The sequence below is a fragment of the Ailuropoda melanoleuca genome, chromosome 4 (assembly GCF_002007445.2).
Source record: "Ailuropoda melanoleuca isolate Jingjing chromosome 4, ASM200744v2, whole genome shotgun sequence".
NCBI classification, from domain to species: domain Eukaryota; kingdom Metazoa; phylum Chordata; class Mammalia; order Carnivora; family Ursidae; genus Ailuropoda; species Ailuropoda melanoleuca.
The window spans coordinates 61,916,680-61,933,597 of NC_048221.1; the positions used below are offsets into that span (position 1 = coordinate 61,916,680).

The window sequence follows — 16,918 nt, forward strand, 5'->3', positions numbered from 1 at the left end:
TAAAAACATTTTGACCATTTTGTAGCCTCTAAAAATTACTGAAGTGGCACAGTAGTAAATAGAGGAAGCTCTTACATACATATGATTTAATCTACTGGCAGTTTTACTTGATTTAAGTTTTAAAAAAGGTCATTGCTATTGAGTGAGTCTCAGTTTTTGAATCCTCTCTCAAAACTTAAGTCAACCAAAATATTACTTTGAATAATAATTACAATTCTGAAGGATTTTAATACTAGCAAAAATATTATGGCCTCATAGTAGTAGTTGAACCAACTTTCCAAAGTGCCTGGTAGCTGTCAAGATTAATAAAGCTATTTTGGTAAACTGTACTGCCTTTACAGCCACTGGGAAGCAATTTAGGGCCCTTGCTGCAGGGGCTTGAGAGTTCCAGAATTCACGCAGCAGTCTATGATCCCTCAAATGTAAGAGGATCGGGGGTCAGCCTGTCTTAACTCCTCAATGAATGCATTATGATGTGCAAACCTAAGCCTGACACTTAGGGTCTGCAGAAGGGAAGATGGAGAATGGAAGCAAAAGAAGTTAAAATATGGGAAAGGGAAATAAGAAAAAAGAAAACGGGGGACAAAGAAGGAGGGGAAGAAAAGAACAAGACCACCTGCCAACGGCAGGCAGTGGTAAAGTGCCCGTAACTACACCTCAGAAGCCACTCACGGACTCGACCATTCGGTTGCCTACCCCAATAATAAAAAAGGGTGGCTCTGTTGGAATATGAAATCAACAGCAACATTAACCCACGTGAGTGAGTCAAGGGTATGCCAAAGTTGTTTGCCATTCAAATAGGTCCTTCTAAACTTGAAAGCACACCAAAGCAACCCTTCAAAACCTACGATTCCCGACACTTCTTCAGATTCTCATTCAGGAGGCTTCATGACACGGAGGAAGACATTGCAAGACAAGCTGTATCTATACACCTTGACAAGGCAAGAGCACTCTAAGATGTTGGTATTATGTAATACACAGTACGTGGTTTAGCACTTCTCCACATTTCAAACTCAAAATAGCTCAATAATATGCTGCTATATGAGCACTGATTCTGAAGGTTCATAATATAAACTTCAATTTGAAGCAACAACGTTACACAGTTCAGCTGTTATTACCAACCTACTCTGTAAGTTAAATATACAAATTAAAAATTAATTTTGAGTAACTAAAAATAAGTTTCCACTGACTTAAAACTGTCAAATGGCTAACTCTCTCTTAACTAAGAGAGAATGCAGATGAAAGCAGAAGGGACAACTGAATTATCAAATATAATTTGTCATTCTACCCTAAAATCTGTACTTTTAAAATCTTCCTTAACATACGGCTATGTAAAGGGTTACAGTTGTCCTTCAATAATATTACACATTATCAGCCCTGCAGATAACTATATATTCACTCATTTGGCATAATGTCAATAATTTATGCAACACATAGTATGTATCAATTTCATCTTATTTGTACAGATTTATAGTCTGAATAAAGGCAGAATGGCTAAAAACTGTAGGGTTCAAGTTTTAGTACGGTACTTACCTGCCAGGCCGAATGAATTTTTTGTAAGGCTATTTAATAGCTGAACTAAAATACTTGTTTCAACAAATCAAAAGAGGAATGAGACTGCTGTAAAAAGTTAATGAAAAGGTGAACCCCAATTTGAAGATCAGTCATAAAAAGAAAAAAGTATAAAGTATCCTCTGCACTTGGTTAGAAATACAAGGCAAAAAAGTGGACAGGAGAGCATGTGGCTATAAGGAACACCCTATGTTCCCACCGATCTCCATTGTACGACTGGGATGGTAACATTGCTATAACATGAACACAAAACCTCAGTGGGTAACGTGTGCATGGCAGCCCCCTGGGAAGCTGCCCGTTACCGCAGCAGGGAGCCTCGTCCGCCTGGTACGCGTCCTCTACGCCTCTACGCCGTCACTCTGCGGTGGCTGCCGGCTTCCGCACCCTCTCTTCTGCCTACTCCAGATCATGCTAGGCTTCCCCCTCAGCGCTGTCCCTCCTGGACTCTCTGAAGTGCTGGAATTCCATCCCCTCCTCCTAGTCTCTACACCTCCTGCCATCAGGTACCACCTCGAACGTGACTATGTCACCTGAAGATTTTAAAGTCGGCTTCTTTTTGAAAGGATGAAGCTCCTAGGAAGGAGTGACACCTGAGCTCCCAGAGTGAGATCACAGACTGCTCATGAAAACAGTGAGGACCGCTGCATGACAAGGACATCTTAAAGGGTGGACCAGCTGTGAGACTGACCAGTCAACTCCTAATATACCAATGCTGTTATGACTTCAAGGGAAGGAGCAACAGCAAGCACTGATTTCCCTTTTGATTTTTATGGGAAAAAGCAATGTAAGCACTTAAAGAACAGCAATTTCATCCGTATATTCTGAATAGTTTATTGGCAGCACTACAAATATGCTTTTCTTGGTGAACCTTGAGAAGGAGTTTGGCAGTATTTACTAAAATATTGGGATAAACTGTTAAATTCTTTTGCTAGGGAAAAGAAATAAAAATTGTGAACTTCTAAAATATTTTGAGTTTAAACAAAATCTCAAGTTTACCCAAACACTGAAACAGTAATGAAAACTCCTAAAATTCATCAGATGCTTATCAGATTGGCAGCTAATGATTGACTAGGATCAATATAAATGACTTACACTAAGTCATTTGTTTAAAAAGAAATTCTTTCCTAATAAGGGCACAAAAGGCAAAAATTTTTTTAAAGAGGGGGGGAGGAGGGGAAAGGAAAAACTATTTTTTTCAAACCTAATTTTAAACCTCTTAAGAAAATTTCACAATAATCAGGATCTCTGTAAATACTGTCAATATATGTGAACTTGCTTGAAAAACTACAGTTACAGTTATATTTACATTTTTGGAAACTTTCCTTCAGGGCCATGTAACATGTTGTATCTTCCTTTTTGCTTCTGGGGGCTTCAGGTTATTCTGAAAAACATGAACAGAAACCAGTTTATACTTGCAGAAATGTCAGAGGATAGCTTGAAATAAGTGCTTTAAACCACCGAAGCTCACTACTAATATACAAACGGTAGATCACTGCTGCCATCTGGTGGGAGAAGATTTTAGGAGATTAGGGAAAAAAGCAAGTCTCGCCTGCCACCCTTTTTTTCCAGCTGTGATTCTCAAAAGGTTGCACAGTAGAATCACCCAGAGCACTTACAAACATGCCCAGACCTGGGTCTTATCCCAGAACCAATGAAGTCAGAATCCACGCAAGGTGGTGGGGATGAGGGTCTGACTTCTGTCTGGGTTTTCTGGAAACTCCTCTGGGTAATCCTAAGGTGCATTCAGAATCGAAAACCACTGAGGACTCCAGACCTGCTTCTTCCCTGCCTACCCCATCGCCTTCCTCAACCTCACAGTCCAAGATCTTAATACTAGTAAACTTAAAAATAAAAATAAAATCACATCTCAAAGAGTAAAATTTTTCTGAGTAGAAAGATGTGTTTTAAGAGGCCGAAAAAAAGATCCTCAAGGCTAACTCTTTTATTATAATATTTGAGGTCGAGATTATCCTTCCTACTTTTTCCCCCCCTCCCCACTCTTATCTGACAGCCTCCTCCTCCTTCCCACAAAGTGACTGAAATAAGTAGAGCGGCAGCTTGGTGTCATTAGAAGTTCGTGCGCTGAGGCCAAACAGGTCTCTATTCAAACTGCAGCCTGGCCACTTACTAACTCTGAAACCCTGGACAAGTTTATTTAAACTATCAGAGCTTCTATTTCCTCATCTGTGAAACGAGAAAAAGAACTGTGCTATGTCACTGGGTAGCTGAAAGAATAAACTAATGGAAGAACCCAGTGCTGGTCGGATTTACAGTAAGTAGTCTTCTTTCTGCTACTATTTTAGAATGTTTGAACTACTCTGAGTTTTGATCCCTTTGACACACAATTCGAAGAGGATAATAAAGTCAGAGTATAACATAGGAATACTATAGACTGAATGCGTGTGTCCCCTCAAAATTCATATGTTGAAACCCAATCCCCAACGTGATGGTATTGGGGGTGGGGTCTTTGGGAGGTGCTTAAATCACAAGGGAGGCACTCTCATGAATGGGCCCTTAGAAAAGAGACCTCAGAGAGCTTACTTGCCCCTGTGAGACCACAGTGGGAAGCAGCCAAGTATGAACCAGGAAGTGGGCCCTCACCAGACACTGAACCTGCCAGCATCTTGATTCTGGACTTCTAAGCCTCCAGAACTGTGAGAAATGCATGTCTGTTGTGTAAGTCATCCAGTCAGTATTATTTTTTGGTATAGCAGCCCAAAGAGACTAAGACAAGGAATAAAACCTATAGAACTGCTGGATGTTTAAAAGTAAAAGCATTTTCTGAGGAGCCTAGGGAAGAATCAAGTATGTTTATGTGTGTGTATATATACCATTTCATAAATTAAACTTTAAATAAACTCTAAGTATATCGCCTATCAGTACCATTTGCAGTATATGAAATCCAAGCATCCAAATGCTTAACTATAATACAGTCCAACACAGTATGCTCCCCAAACTTCCCCTATCCCTCCAAGGATAGTTAAATTTGAGGGGAAGGGGAGGTCTGTGATAAATCCTGAACACTCTAGTGTGGTTTTAAGGTAAGTGTAAAACAGACAGACTGAAGGTCAAGCTCTCAAACGCTACTTAATAAATATGTAACGCTGGACAAATTGCTTAACATTCTGAGCTTTACTAACAAAGGAATATTTTTCTCTTTTAGTTCCAAAAATGGTTAAAGGATCAAGATGAGAAAAGTCTAGGAAAAGTGCCTAAGATATTTTAAGCAGAAATAAATTGAGTGGACTTGAAATAACATTAGTTTATCATCATGGATTTTCTAATTCCAGGAGTCAACACGAGAGAGGACCCATAAGAGTTCAAGAGCTGCCTGTGGCCCGGCTGGCCCACTCCGGCACCACAAGGCCTCCAGGCCTCCCCGCTCAGAGATTTCATCCCTCTCGCTTACCAGCACAGAAGCCACCCCGCACTTACCACAGCCTCAGCTTCTTCTTTAGGGGCCGCTCGCTTTAACTTCACGGGAGTAGCTCCAACAGGGGACAAAGGTGGGGACTTCACAGGACCCAAAGGACTTTTCCTATGCGTTAAGTCATGGTTCTGTTTAGTGTCATTATTATTGTGTTCCATTTTATTGTTCATAGGCAAATTGGAAGACAGAATTAGGGGTGAAACACTTGAAGAGGAATTTGACAATTTTCGAAAGGCATTACTGGTAAAGCTTGCCTGAGGGGGAGGCCTGAGCCGGTCATTATCTCCATTCTCTGTCTTTCTCACTTTGATGCTTGTACTTGTTGAACTTCCATCAAACACAATGAGGGGTCTTTTCCTTAACCCATCTACAGTGCTAGTCCTGAAATCAAAGAGATGTATTCTTGAAAAATATGATCTGCAATGGCAAACCAGTCCGCAGAAACTCAAAGCTAAAACAGTGACCAGAAAACAATTACTGGTAAGACTTGATCTATTGTAAGTAGGACTACTGGGAATGAAATTGTCTATGTTCACCCTAAATGAAATGACAATTTTCTAATGCTTTAAAGTGTAAAATATTTATTGACAAGAAACTTAAGTTAGCTTTAATGTACACACAAAATAGATTATTTTTAAAACATCAACCAACCAATTAACCCCAGAACTTAAAACAAGATTTCCTAGTAACTAAAAAAAATTTTAAGTTTTAAAAATCACCCCATTTAATTGACGGGGTTATCAGTTATTATTTAAAAAGGATGATGAACTACACAACTGTAACAAGACTATCACAGTTACAGTCTACAAAAAATGAGAACATTCTATTCTATTTATCAATGGTCTCTAAAGCCAAGGCACTCTCTAAATTCTAACTACAACGTTTGTGTAATGTTAATTTTATAATCTGGCAAGTCTTCATGTTTAGCTTCTGAAAACCTAATTTCCACTCTGAATCATAAAGATAAATAATAAAAGCATTCATTTGTCCACTATTCATTATACCTCAAGTGAAACAACAGATTTATGGGGGGGGGAACCTTTTAATTAAACATGTAACAAGAACTTGAGCAGTTATTAGAATACTTCAGCCTTGCCACTCAAAGTGTGGTCGAGGGACCAGTAGCATAATCATCACCTTGGGAGCCTGTTGAGAAATGCAGAATCTGGGGCTTCAACCTGTACTGATTCAGATTCTGCATTTTAATCAGATCCTGGGTGACTGGCCAAACTCAACAATTCTTAAGTCACCACTGAACATCATCTGGTAGAAGATAAAAAGAGTTCCCTACATACACACTGCTGCTGCGGAAGGGAAACACAGGGCTCATCAGAGAGAGCAGGGCTCATCAGCTTGTGAGAGTTCAACCTAAGATCTCGGGGGCACGATGAAGTTCGAGAAGCACTGTACTGTTGATCTGCGCCGAGCTCTGTGTGAGCTGGGGCACATCACACCACTTCTCTGGAGCTCAGTTCCTCCAGAAAAGTAAGCAATTCAGCAATACCTGACGATCTCTTAAATCCTTCCAGCTTTAATGTTTTGATTCAAGAGTCAAATTTGTGATTCTTTTAAAAAAGTCATGAATCCAGGGCACCTCAGTGGCTCAGATGGTTACGCATCTGCCTTCAGCTTGGGTCATGATCCCAGGGTTCTGGGATCAAGCCCCTCTCTGCTCAGTGGGGACTCTGCTTCTCCCTCTCCCTTTGCCTGCTGCTCCCCCTGCTTGTGCTGTCAAATAAACACATAAAATCTTTAAAAAAAAAAAAAAAGGTCACAAATCCTCTCCAATAGGATACTGAGGCGCTTAAAGGGATTGTCATATGAAGTAACAGTACTGAAGCTTTGCTTAGGACAATGTGCCTGAATGTGCAGATCAAGAAGAAAATACTTTCTTATTAAGAATCAACAAAAGTAAGGGGTGCCTGGGTGGCACAGTTGGTTAAGCAGCCAACTCTTGATTTTGGCTCAGGTCATGATCTCAGGGTCCTGGGATGGAGCGCATCGGGCTCTGGGCTCCTCACTCAGCTCAGGGTCTGCTTCAGGATTCTCTCTCTCTCTCCCTCTGCCCCTCCCCCCACTCACTCAAGCTCCGCCTCTAAAATAAATCTTTTTAAAAGAATGAATCAACAAAAGTAAACTAAAGGTGTATTTGGCATAACCCACGGACATATAAAAGCTGACACTAAATACGGAGCCTGTACCAATACATAACCATCAAGCTAAAATGATGCTCGATCTCAACTGGATGTGCTCCTGATCAAAAGAAAGACTATTTTCCAAAAAACTATGAGCACACAGGTTATATTCTTCAACTGTTTTCATACTTGGGGGATACTCTCCCTCTCAATAATGAGCTCTTCTCTGTAACTAGAGATTAACACCCCTCATCAACCCAGAGCCAGCACTCTGGCTTCATTCCACCTTCCCCCACAATCACCGCTGTGCTCCTGATGACAGTACCTTACAAACAGAAGGCTACAAAAACAAATTCAGTAATTAACCAATAGCACCCACCTGTGATAAAACAGACACAGGAAAAGAAACAACTAGCTCACTCAGGGATCTTAGGATGCTTTGTTCTCATTAAATCATCTATCATTGTTAAAGAAACATAACCTTCTTTTAAAAAGGAAATTCATTTGCTTGTGGTTTTATGAAAAATTTCCTGAAATTTAAAAACCTCAGTGTCCCTGAAGCTATTTGACAGTTCCTTCATTTCTTTGTTATTCAAAAACCTTAAGGTCTCGAACCCACTTTTTTCCTCACAATTCAGCAAATCTTGTTGGCTCTATCTCCCAAATACATCCAGACTCCAACAACTTCTTTCTTTTTTTTTTTTAAAGATTTTATTTATTTATGTGACAGACAGCGAGAGAGAGAACACAGCAGGGGAGCGGGAGGGGAAGAAGCAGGCTCCCAGCAGAGGAGCCCGATGTGGGACTCGATCGGGAACATGGGGATCACGCCCTGAGCCAAAGGCAGATGCTTAACAACTGCGCTACCCAGGCGCCCAGACTCCCAACAACTTCTTACCAAGCTCACTACTTCAGTCAAAGTCACCACCATCTATCACCTGGATCACAGTACAGCCTCCTGATTGATTTCCCTGTTCCCCTCCCCCCACCTTAAATCACTTCTCAGTACAGCAGCCAGAGTGATGCTGTTAAAATGCACGTCAGATGATGTCATCACTCTGCTCAAAATCTTCCAATGGCTTCTTATCTCAGAGCACAGCCCAAGTTCTTACAATGACTTACAAGTTCTTACAACGACTTACAATGATCGCATTTTACGCGATCTAACAACAATCTCCCCTACTCACCTCCAATTAAACCTCTTTTCTCCACTCTCCCCTTGACTCTCTCCACTTTGGCCTTGACGGCCTCCTTATTGTTCTGAGTTTATGATGGGCACATTCCTGACCCAGGCTCTTGTATTCTGTCTGGAATGCTAGCTTGCTCTCCATCACCTACAGGTTTCTGTACTGAAATGCCGTTTCTCAGTGAGGTTGTTCCTGGCCACTTTACCTAAAATGGCAGTCTCTCTCCGTTTTACTTTTACTTTACTTTTATAAGCATTTATACTTATCACTATGTAACATACCATGTATCTTACCTAGCTTTTTAAATTATGTTTCTCCCAATTAAAATATGAGCAGGGAATTCTGTCAGTTTTATTCATGCTATAAGCACAGTGCCTGGTGCTCAATAAATAGTTATTGAGTAAATGAATTTTTCTTACCTAAGTTTACCTGGAGAAAAAAAAAGAAAAGCAAAATTGTTAAGTCACGAAAGATAAAAACCAGAACCGCTAAAAAGTACCTTTTAGGCTCATTTTTCATCTCATGTTGCTCTCTTTTCTTTTCCATCATTTTCCCCCACCTATTCTTTGGCAAATCTCTTTGAGGCAACGGTATTGCGTGCTGAACATAAAGATCAGTGAGATTGTCTTTGTTTATTCTTATGTCATTTTCAACAGCTATGTTCTTCTGTGGAAATGGAAACAAAAGTAATTTCACAATAACATCCTTCATGTTAATTACTACCTACCAACAGGGTAGAACATTCCTGCTTAAGTAACAAATTTAATAATTACAAAGTTTAATAATTGTATATTTTATAATTTACCACTATACAATTTAATAATTATAACTTATTTTATTTACTTATAATTTACAATATATAAAATTTAACTTAACTCATAATTTACATTTATAATTCTATGCTTATACAATTATTGTGTATTTACTATAATTACAGAATTTGTTATTTAAATCTGAGTTTGTTATTTAAGTCATAAAGGGACTTAAAAGGACTGCCGTCCTACATAGTACTGTAGGAAGCAGTATTACAGAAGTTAACCTCTGCAAATTAGGATCAGCCTCATTTTAAAAGACAATGGTCATATGATCTCAGTGTGACAAGGACTGCAGTCCACAACTGGTCAGTCACTAACCGGGCATGGAGACCATTTCCAGTAGCATCATCTTAATCCATGAAGTAAACTGAAAATGGGAGACTGCCTGGGGAAACCAGACCAAAAAAAAAGGCCAACAACAATAACAATTACTACATGTCAAAAAATTATCCAGAGTGTGACTATCGTGATCAAAGTAGTGGGCTAGAGGTCTCACCCTGAATATTGTTTCCCATGTTTCTCTAATAATGTGTCTTAAATCGAAGTCAACTACCAAGATTTCAAATGGCCCTACAGATGGGCACTGCAGTTCCCTACCTGATGACTGTACTGGTAACAATGAATCATTACAACCTGCCCCTCATGTTTTTACCAGTCCTTTCAAATAGCTTCCAGTCACTGTCCTACCATCTGTGTCTAAATTACCTCATTCTCCCTCACGTTCCATTTTGCTCTCAACATCACGGAAAACATGAGGCATAAGGAAAAGGAGTAGTTACAGATAAAGAGTCTGGATTTAGGAAGGAAAATGAGAATGGAAATAAGATCACGGACTCTTCATCTGCAGTTCAGAAAGGCTTGGAAACATATGTGTTCAGCGTAACTAGCAAATCAAGCCTAATCTATGTCCTCTGATAAATTGACCCCAATTACTTTTTTCTTCAAAATTTTAAAAGTACAAATGTTACTTTTCTCTCTTATACCTGACCACCCTTTGTTATCAGTTTTCACCCTCTATTCACTCAGAGACATGGAAAAACCCTGTGAGAGTCCCCTGGATAACATTCCCAGAGAATTCATAGGCATCTTGGTTTGGGAAGCACTGCTCCAGGGTGATGGTTCCCAAGCTATGATCCCTGGACTAGCAGCAAGAACTTGCTGAAAATGCCTATTTTCAGGCCACACCCTGGACCTACTGAATCCGACACTCTGGGGATGGAGCCCGGTAATCTGTGTTTTAACAAGCCCTGGAGGTGAGTCTGATGTACCTAAAAAGTTTGAGAACCACAGGTGAAAAGTAACTGATGTCAGAAAAACTACTTAATAGGGCTTAAGGAAATTAGAGAAAGAGTACTGAGGGGAAAACACAGGGAAAGCAACAAAACATGCTACTTAAAACCACAAGGAAACTTTCAGTAATTCTCTACCACTTTAAACCAAATTCACCACTTCTTTTGTCTTATTTTTTGTTGATTATCTGAGGCCACATTAGCTCGAAAAGAGGAAATGCTGCATTGAGAGCCTGGAGTCCTGACTTCTCCTGCCTGCACCATTTAGCGATGGTGTGACCTTAAATAAGACACTTCACTTCTCTGAGACTGAGTTTCATCTTTAAACGAGGTGAGAATATGAACAAAGGGCGATTTCTACGATGCTTTCCAGCCCTGACAGTCCCTGATTACTACCCTTCATTTCTACTACGTTTTTCCCCCCGGCCCTTGCTCACATATAGGCCGCGGGGGTCGCCAAGACTCCTCTGTTGGGGCCATCAAAGACCCAAAAGGATATGTCCTAATTCCCAGGAATTCCTGATATTCTAAGGACGTCTCGTTCCCGGATAGGGGCGTGGGGAGACCTGGTCGTTCCGTGTGGAGTGGAGAGGGACACAAACCGGGCGGGAGGAGCGACGGCGGCGGGTGTGTCCGCTTGCCACTGAGGATTACTTGGGACCAGCTCAAGTCCGAACCCCTCTCCCAAAAAGGCCCACCCGCCCCGGCGCGCCCGACCTGCTCCAGGGTGAGGAGAAGGAACTCCTGGGACAGCAGCTCCGGATGCAGCAGCAGCTCCGAATCCGTGCAGCTGCGACCGCCCACATCCCCCGCCATCGTCGTCGCCAGGAGACCCCGGCCGGCTACCCACAAGGCTCCACGAAGGGAGCGTCCCGGAAGTGACGCGCAGGCGGGGCCTTGGGTGTGACGTCACTCTTGGTGCGCCAGGCGTCCCGCTCCGCCTCTCTGGTGGCGCGCCGGGATGCTGGGATAGATCTTGCTGAGGGGAGACTTCCGGTCCCGAAAGAAGTGGAAGGGATGTCTGCAGAGAAAACGATTGGCATTTGACGTCTTGCAAGAAGAGAGAAGAAAAACTAAGTTCCCGAAGCGGGCCACGATTGGTCGCACTTCGTGTGACGTCCAGTGGCCAATGCCAAAGGGATTCCAAGGGCAGTCTCACGGGAAAGAGGCGGGGTAGCCAGACGTCCGTTACCGTATATATGGCACTGGTCGCTTCTGAAATTGTCTTAGTTTTCTTTTTTAAACCGGCTTCTTTGTTTCCTAATCCTCCTTCAAGATGATGATGATTTTAGGCCAGACGCTTTAATTCCTTGTAACCCCATGGCCTCACACATAGTAGGCGCTCAAGTATTCCCTGAAATAATACTCCGAATTAACCTGCTCATGTATGAAAATACCAAATTCGCCAGTGAAACAGCCAGATATTTGTTAGACATGAACGATGTGTCAGGTACTGGATTTAATATGAAAACTCTTGCTCCTCAGAACAGCGTTGTGAGGTATATGTTACGAGAATGCTTACATTCCAGTGAGGAGACTGAGGCACAGGGCAATTTGCTGAAGATCAGAGAATGAGGAAGTAGCAAGACTGGCACTCAAGTACGTTCTCTCTGCAGTTATAACTACTATGAATAACAGTTTTAAACAAATTCTTGTAGGTTTCAGGGATGATCTAATCCCTGATAATTCATCAAGGAATCTCTTCTACTTCTCTTTCATCTTTTGTGGAAGAGATATACATCCCAAATTTTAGACACATTTAAAACTTGCAGGCATGTTCTAAGTGCTTTCTGTTTGCAAACTATGATGTATCATCTTCTTGGAAGTTATTGCAGTAAAACATGTGAACAGCTCTGAGGATGCTTAAAGATAATCCTTGAAGAGGAATTGGAAAATAAGTGAGATCCTAAATCAAAAAGATAAGGTAAAGCTGAGAAATGTTTTGCAATTTTTCTTAACCATTTATGTATATGATAGTTTATCTAGAAATTGAATTTCAGAACTGGGCAAAACCTTAAGTTAGACCAGTTCTTTCATTTTAGTGTTGAGGAAGCTGACCTGAAAGACATTTAAATGACTCACCCAAAATAGAACAGAGTTTTAGACCTGAGCTGAGGCAGGTATTTGGATGTTCTAATTCGGAGTTAAGTGCATTAACTTCATGGTATTAGGATCATGGGGGTTTTTTTCCTCCAAAATCTGATTACATTTTCATAACAATAGTGAAATTAGTGTGACTGATATTATCCTCACTTCCTCTCCAGAAGGCATGTCGTTTTAATGGCAAAAGCATTTGTCTTGGAAGGAGCCTGGCCTTGAAAACTAGACGTTAGTTCAAATTTTGTTCTGCTGCAAAACGAGGCCTTGGGTGAGTTACTTAAGTCTCTCAGCCTCAGTCTTATCAGAAAAAAATTGCTGTGCTAACATCTGTGAAGAATTATCAAAGGAGTACAGATTATATAACACACTTGGCACAGAGCCGGTGCTTATTAACTGGTAGCTGGTTTTTAGAAAGTATTCGACCATAATTATGAAACAGTATAGAGAACTGGCAAAAGGGCAGGCTTTGGAGTGGCCCAGACTTGGATTCTGATCCTGGCTCCAGCATTCACCTAGGACAAATATTTTCTGTATTCCCATTGCAGTGTCCTTACCGGTGAAATGGATATTGTAAGGCCACCCCACAATGCTGTGAGGTTGGAGCTAGAGTATGTAAAGTGCCTCTTCTGTTGCCACTACCTGGAGATTTGTTGTAGCCTATTGACTGTCATCAAAGAAAGTAAGTGGCAGGATGGTGGTGTGGGTGGGGAAAAAGTTGAGATTAAGAGTCTGAAAATATGATTATACAGCCTTGCTGTGCTCTTCTACCCTGTGGTTTTCTAGACCAATCACCTAACCTAAAGCCTCAAGCTTTTTATCAGCAAAAATGTTTTATGGCAGGTAAGATCTGTTCTTTTCTCTCTCTCTCTCTCTTCCTTTCTGTTTTTCTTAATTTCCCAGAAGTGTTCTCTGCTTTAAAACTAAACCCATTAAGATAATTCCAGTTGCCTCTAAACCAAAAGTCTCTACAGGGTGTGTCCCCTGGGGCAGGAAAAAACATCAAGATTCAGAGGGGAGGAAGTAGAATGGGATTCTAACACTCCCCACAGGAAAGCAAGACTATTTGGTAAAGCCTGCCCCCACTCCATCCTGGGCAAAGCCTGGAAGAGTGGAGCCTGAGAGAATTTGTGGTCAGGTGACTGTGCTTTAATCAGAGTCTCTGGTGTAGGAAGTTGGGGTGGGGGGAATTTGCATTTGTAACAAGTTCTGAGGTAATGTTTCAAATACGTCTTGGCAGAAGGGCCACCTCGAAGAGATTTCTGCCACATCACAGGGCAAGAAAGCCACAGACATTCCCCGACCCTCAAGCTAAGCAGTCGCCTTGATTGGAAGGACCAGGCCAGTCAGCACCAAAACCATGAGACTGAAAATCAAACTCCAGAGTGGACAAAGAACATCTCCAAATCCCTGTGGGGACCAGTGATGCTGGGACCTGACATCTGCTTCCTATCTTGGCACTTTCAGTAATTCCCTGACCTGATTAACACAGCCCTGGGGAAGAGAGAGGGCCTCCGTTGATAAGATTATTGTCACTGCAGCTGAGTGGGGGCTTGAAAAAAAAAACTCAGTTACAGAAAAAATTCTGTTTGTTACACATTTGAGTTTGTAGACCGAAGCTCATTCCTGCTATGCTGTTATCTGTGAGTATTCTATCATAACCAACAGTTTTTATGTTCAATGTTATAAGATTTTCCTTTACTCAAAGATCATGAGGTTTCATTTTTTTAACATTTTTATTTGGTGCCTATAATTGACAAAAACAAACTGAGGGACACCAACAAACACTGCCATGCCTGGCATCATCACCTCACTAGGTTATGTGTTCCTGTAGGACAGGGTCCATATATTTCCTTTAAATCTCCCACTTGTTCAGTAGCACACATGATGCTAGTACTTAGTAGGTACTCAGTAAATATTGAATGAAAGAGTCATGAACAAAATATGCACTGAAAACTTTGGGTGTTGATTCTTCTTCTTGGTAGTGCAATATTTAAGATACTTAGGTTACAAATACTTTAATATTAGTTGTCAAAAATATATTTGAGCATAAATAAAATTAAGGAGCTTCAAAGTGAATATAATAGTTTAAAGAGTACTTCACATTTTTGACCTGTGTTTTTAGGTGTTTAGAACCACACTTCTGCTTTGAGTTTTAAATAACTACTTTCAGTACCACAATAATAATTGATGGTTTTATTTTTTATTGTCATTTCTTATTCCTTTTACAATCAGATCGTAATAAAGATGCATTCGCAGACTTCAACTACTCATCCCATAGGTCCTTCATGAGCTCCTTGGAACAGTGTTTTGTCTTTGGGTTCTCAGTACGCAGCACAGTGCCTGGAACCCAGTATAAGACCAATAGCCTGTGCCGAATGAGTATGAGCAAACCTTTCCTGATTCTCAGGCACTTCCTAACTGAGCTCTCCTGTGACCAAACTTTTAGAACACATTATTTTTTGCCTTAGGATATGATTAGGTAGGTCTCTCTTCCACATATTCCACTAAATCAGGGGTTCTCAAAATTGAGTATTAGAGTCACCTGGAGAGCTTATGAAAACCTCTTTGCTAGGCCCCAACCCACAGTTTCTGATTTAGAAAGTTTGGAGTAGGCACATGGGAATTTGCATTTGCAGGTTCTGAGGTGATGTTGATACTGTTGATTATCGACCATACTTTATAAACCACTGTACAAAATTAAGTTGCTTGAGGGAGGGGGCTATGTCTTCCTCATTTCAGGATTCCTGGCAGCCTCTGCCATAGTACCTGGGACACGGGAGTAGCTCAAGAAATAGTTGACTTGAGCAATAGTTCAAAAAGTTTATTTTACTGAATTTAAGATTACAGGTATATGAATATATGTACATATATCCTTAAATGAGCTAATACACACAAAAGCTCTTAAAACATGGAATGTAGACCTAAGTTTGCTTAAAAAAATAAATGTAACCTTTCTCTGCTTATCACCATGATACCCAAACATTCAAGAGGTGTACTCTTAACAAGACTGCTTATAAATGAGAGTAGCAGAATGTTAGCACTAAAAGCCTCTTTTAAAGATAACCTAGTTTATTAATATTGAGCATCAGGATTTTTCAAAATTGGTTACGAGCTTCCTACATTCAGATAGACACAGCAAGAACATGGTAGACACACTTACCCTCGGGAGCTTATAGCCCGTGAGGAAGTGAGGAATCCAGAAGTATGAGCAGGTGTAAGTAGAGGATGTTAAGTTTGGGGAATGGCTAACAACTATGAAAGGATTCACTTGTATCTATTCAACTCCTAATCATCATTCATCTGTTAGAACTCATCTTTTGCACATTCTATAAAATACTCTTAGCATGTTCAGTATGGGCCCAAGGGATATTTACTAAATATTCATAAATGAAATTGAAAATTCTTTTGAAAAACACATGACTTTGATATTTCTTCTTCACTGTGACCAATCAAAACAACATGAGGAATTTAGAATTAGCCTGATGTAAATACAAGTGTGTGTCATCCAAGTGTGTGTCATATGTGAAATAGACTTCTCAGAAAGTTCCAGGAAGAACAAATGTTTCTGGGTGGAATCCTGTGCACATGTTGAACTTACCATTTAATAATCCTATGGGAAATCCTTTTGCAAAGGAAATAATTATTTCTGAATTATCTTTTTTCCCCTCTTTTTTGTTAATACACATTTCGACTTCTAGATTGTTTAAAGAAGAACACAAATGCTCCATCAACTACCCAATCAATAGAATTTAACTTTATAAAAAAATTCACTGTGTTGTTGAATTCTGGATTCTTTTTCCCGCTCCATTCTTTTTTTTTTTTTAAGATTATTTATTTATTTATTTATTTGTCAGAGAGAGGGAGAGAGAGAGCACACGAGCGTGCACACAAGCCAGGGGAGCAGCAGAGGAAGAGGGAGAAGCAGGCTCCCCGCGGAGCAAGGAACCTGCTGTGGGACTCAATCCCAGGACTCTAGGATCACGACTCGAGCCAAAGGCAGACGCTTAACCAACTGAGCCACCTAGGTGTCCCTTTCCTGCTCCATTCTTACCACTATGGAATCTGGGACAAGTCTTTGGGACTTTGCCTCAATGAACTCACCTATAAAATGGAGACATTAGTAGTGCCCACTTCAGAAGGATATGGCAAGGCTTAAATGAAATCATTGCTATAAGATCATTGTCCAGCATTCAGAAGATGGTCACCTCTGCAACCAGTTTTGCAGAACTCTCCATATGATGATACAGTAGGGCACTAAAATGGAAAAGCACAAATTCTAGGCCCAGCTGGGTCAGTGATTAGCTGATGACCTCTCATATTCTCCCAGGGCCTGGGCAAAATGAGGAGACTGGGCTGGATTTGCTCTGATGCCTTTCTGCTCCCTGGCTCC

The 16,918-nt window shown here is 40.8% G+C and overlaps 1 protein-coding gene and 1 long non-coding RNA gene across 3 annotated transcripts; one reads left to right on the forward strand and one right to left on the reverse strand.

Moving 5' to 3' along the window:
• Window positions 1–593: 593 nt before the first annotated feature.
• C4H2orf49 (chromosome 4 C2orf49 homolog) lies at window positions 594–11,320 on the reverse strand. 2 transcript variants are annotated; one of them, XM_011231123.3, is made up of 5 exons: window positions 11,146–11,320; window positions 8,824–8,990; window positions 5,257–5,383; window positions 5,008–5,130; window positions 594–2,953 (listed from the first exon to the last, which is right to left on the reverse strand). In XM_011231123.3, exons 1-5 carry the CDS (start codon window positions 11,242–11,244, stop codon window positions 2,897–2,899), a joined length of 573 nt encoding a protein of 190 aa, XP_011229425.1. In that variant the 5' UTR covers window positions 11,245–11,320; the 3' UTR covers window positions 594–2,896. The 2 variants fall into 2 exon arrangements, with proteins under 2 accessions (XP_011229425.1, XP_002913546.1); XM_002913500.4 differs by having other exon boundaries at window positions 5,008–5,383.
• Window positions 11,321–11,448: 128 nt separating this feature from the next.
• Window positions 11,449–16,254, forward strand: LOC109490412. Its single transcript, XR_004624816.1, has 4 exons — window positions 11,449–12,352; window positions 13,074–13,207; window positions 13,312–13,368; window positions 13,766–16,254. It is a non-coding gene; the product is annotated as an uncharacterized LOC109490412 (long non-coding RNA).
• Window positions 16,255–16,918: the final 664 nt, after the last annotated feature.